The 2,295-nt window shown below is 36.9% G+C and overlaps 1 protein-coding gene across 9 annotated transcripts in view; it reads right to left on the reverse strand.

Moving 5' to 3' along the window:
* Positions 1-388: 388 nt before the first annotated feature.
* The window catches only part of TATDN1 (TatD DNase domain containing 1), a 37,877-nt gene continuing 35,970 nt past the window's right edge, over positions 389-2,295 (reverse strand). For 6 of the 9 annotated variants that reach the window (XM_024740996.1, XM_024740998.1, XM_024740993.1 and 3 more), the window contains one exon: positions 399-583. In XM_024740996.1, the coding sequence (XP_024596764.1) occupies positions 481-583 (103 nt within the window). In that variant the 3' untranslated portion in view covers positions 399-480. Of the gene's footprint in view, positions 1,939-2,295 lie in introns of all 9 variants that reach the window. The other 3 variants (XR_003002700.1, XM_024740991.1, XM_024740992.1) reach the window with 3 other exon arrangements.

Here is a 2,295-nt window from a genome sequence, read left to right on the forward strand (position 1 = left end):
TAAATGCTAAATGTAGAGTATTTTTAAAACTAAGGAAAAAAATAGGCTGCCAGAAGTGATTGAGACACTTTTTTGAAATTTGAGAGTAGCATTGTGGTTGAGCTGGGTTTGAAAGTCACAATTCGGAGAGTGTGTGAGTTGAGAAACAGGCTTATTTATATATCAACTAACCTTTGGTATAAACCAGGATGTGCTATTTTGATGTAAAAATCAGTGTATTTGTTAGCCAGTCTGTTTGCAGAGTTGACATAAAATTGTCCTTTTGAACTTTTGAAGAGATTACAACATGAAATATCTGGGGGTTTTCACTATTGTAAACTAAGACATTAAGTGACTTTAAAAAATTCTCATCTGACTTCATGGGTGGCATACAGTGATATAATACCTCTTTAGACAACTTCCAGAGAATTCCTTTATTGAAACTTAAGTTTTACCATGAAATTTTATGTACACGATGGAAAAATGGGAGACACATACCAGTTACATGTCAGGAAAAAATATTTTAATAGTGTTGTTATATAGCGTATTGGCTAGTTCCAGTGGATCTTCATCTCTTACTGCTGACATTATTTCCAGTATTTGACTAAAACAGAACAAAAATGGATGGTTACATTTCTAAGTACATATTCTGTTTTAAAGGTATTATCTTTTTTCACATAAAGGAAAAGATACTGTTTTAGCATCTTTTAACATAAAAAGCCGAACAGGCGTTAAAGTTTTCAGCAACGTTAACAGAAAGTTTAACTGCTAGGATATTTAAAACAGAGCAGTTAAAGACAAATTTCTGAGACAGTCTTGCATACAACTAGAGCCAGGCACCAGGTTCAAGTAAGTTACAAAACCAGCCCATATTATGTGTACCACAATTACGGAATTAACCCAGTGAAAATGAGTCCTTTTAAACTGTGGGTTAATTACACATTAGTGGGGTCATGATGCGCTTTTAAAAAATAAAAAGGAAAAGCACACTGCATTTAGTAAGGCAAGTACTGTTTCATTTTTGTTTGGGTTTTATTTATACATGCAAGTGTACTGAGTCACAGTGTGGTACTGTGGGGATAGCAGTTAAAGTTTGAAAGCCACTGCTTAGAGAACTGGTTGTAAAGGACAGCAAGAAATTGCTGCATCACCACCAGCAGAGTGACAACAAAGGAAGTTAGAGCAAGTTACTTAGAACAATGTATGGTTATTAGGGGGGATGGGGAGAGAGAACGTCCTATGTTTTCCCCTTCAACAGAAAGGTGTGAATCTTTGTTTCTTTGCCTAGAATAATGATAATTATCAGTAGCTGTTTTCTAGCAATATTATATGTAGACAATATTTCTTATACATGAATTAGAAAGTTCAAAGTCAGAATCAGACATTGAAATATTATTCTTTGTCTTAAGCTTTTTGTTCCCTTTATGGGTTTTTAAAATATGAACACCTAAAGGAATCAGGGACAGAGATTACAGATTAACTGGAACTTTTAAATTCTATAGGAGTAACAAAAGCCTTGTTTATATTAAATGAACTGACTACACAGTTTTTACCTGACAGTCAGACTAGGCTAAAAGCAAATCTGTTAACACTGAAAGTGACACTAAAGATTCAATTTTCTTAGCAAACTAGATTTTTCTTCTATTAACTACTTGGAATTGGAAATTAATACATAATACTGGGAAATCAGTATGATTCCTGCCACCAATCTCCCTTCTGGTCCTTTCTCCACACTGATACCAGTTAATAGCTTTCCTGCTTAAAATCCTTTGGGTTCTGATAAAATCGAAATTCCTAAGGGTGGCACACAAAAGCCCTCACTCTCTGGCCTTACAGTACCTTCCCTATCACTTACCGAGCATCCTACTTTATGCCACACTGCAGTCATTGTTCCAAGCTCTTCTTCAGTCTGCCTTCGCTGAAGGTGTTTGTCTTGGTCTGGCCTAACTCCTGGTCCAACTTAGTAAACAGATGAAATGTCACCTTAGTTAAGCACTCCATTTCCCCTCAGGGCAGGCAGCTGCTCTGTCCTATGGTCCCAGTTATATGTTCATACCTCTATAACAGCACTACTATCTTGGATTATACTTTTTATCTGCTTGTCTGCTCTAGGAGGATCCTTGTCAGACTTGGTTAACGCCTTAACCAAAGTGCCTGGCACAGTGTACCTACTCATCTGGTGGGATGAGGGTGGGAATGGTCTTGGTTCTTCTGTGTAGTCTCAGTAACTTGTACCTTTCCTGATATTTGGCAAGAGCTCCAAAATGTATTTCAAGGAATTTATAATCTAATGGGGGAGGGGGGGGGGGGGCAGAG

This window comes from Neophocaena asiaeorientalis, unplaced genomic scaffold, assembly GCF_003031525.2.
Source record: "Neophocaena asiaeorientalis asiaeorientalis breed wild unplaced genomic scaffold, Neophocaena_asiaeorientalis_V1.1 scaffold177, whole genome shotgun sequence".
Classification (NCBI taxonomy): Eukaryota; Metazoa; Chordata; class Mammalia; order Artiodactyla; family Phocoenidae; genus Neophocaena; species Neophocaena asiaeorientalis.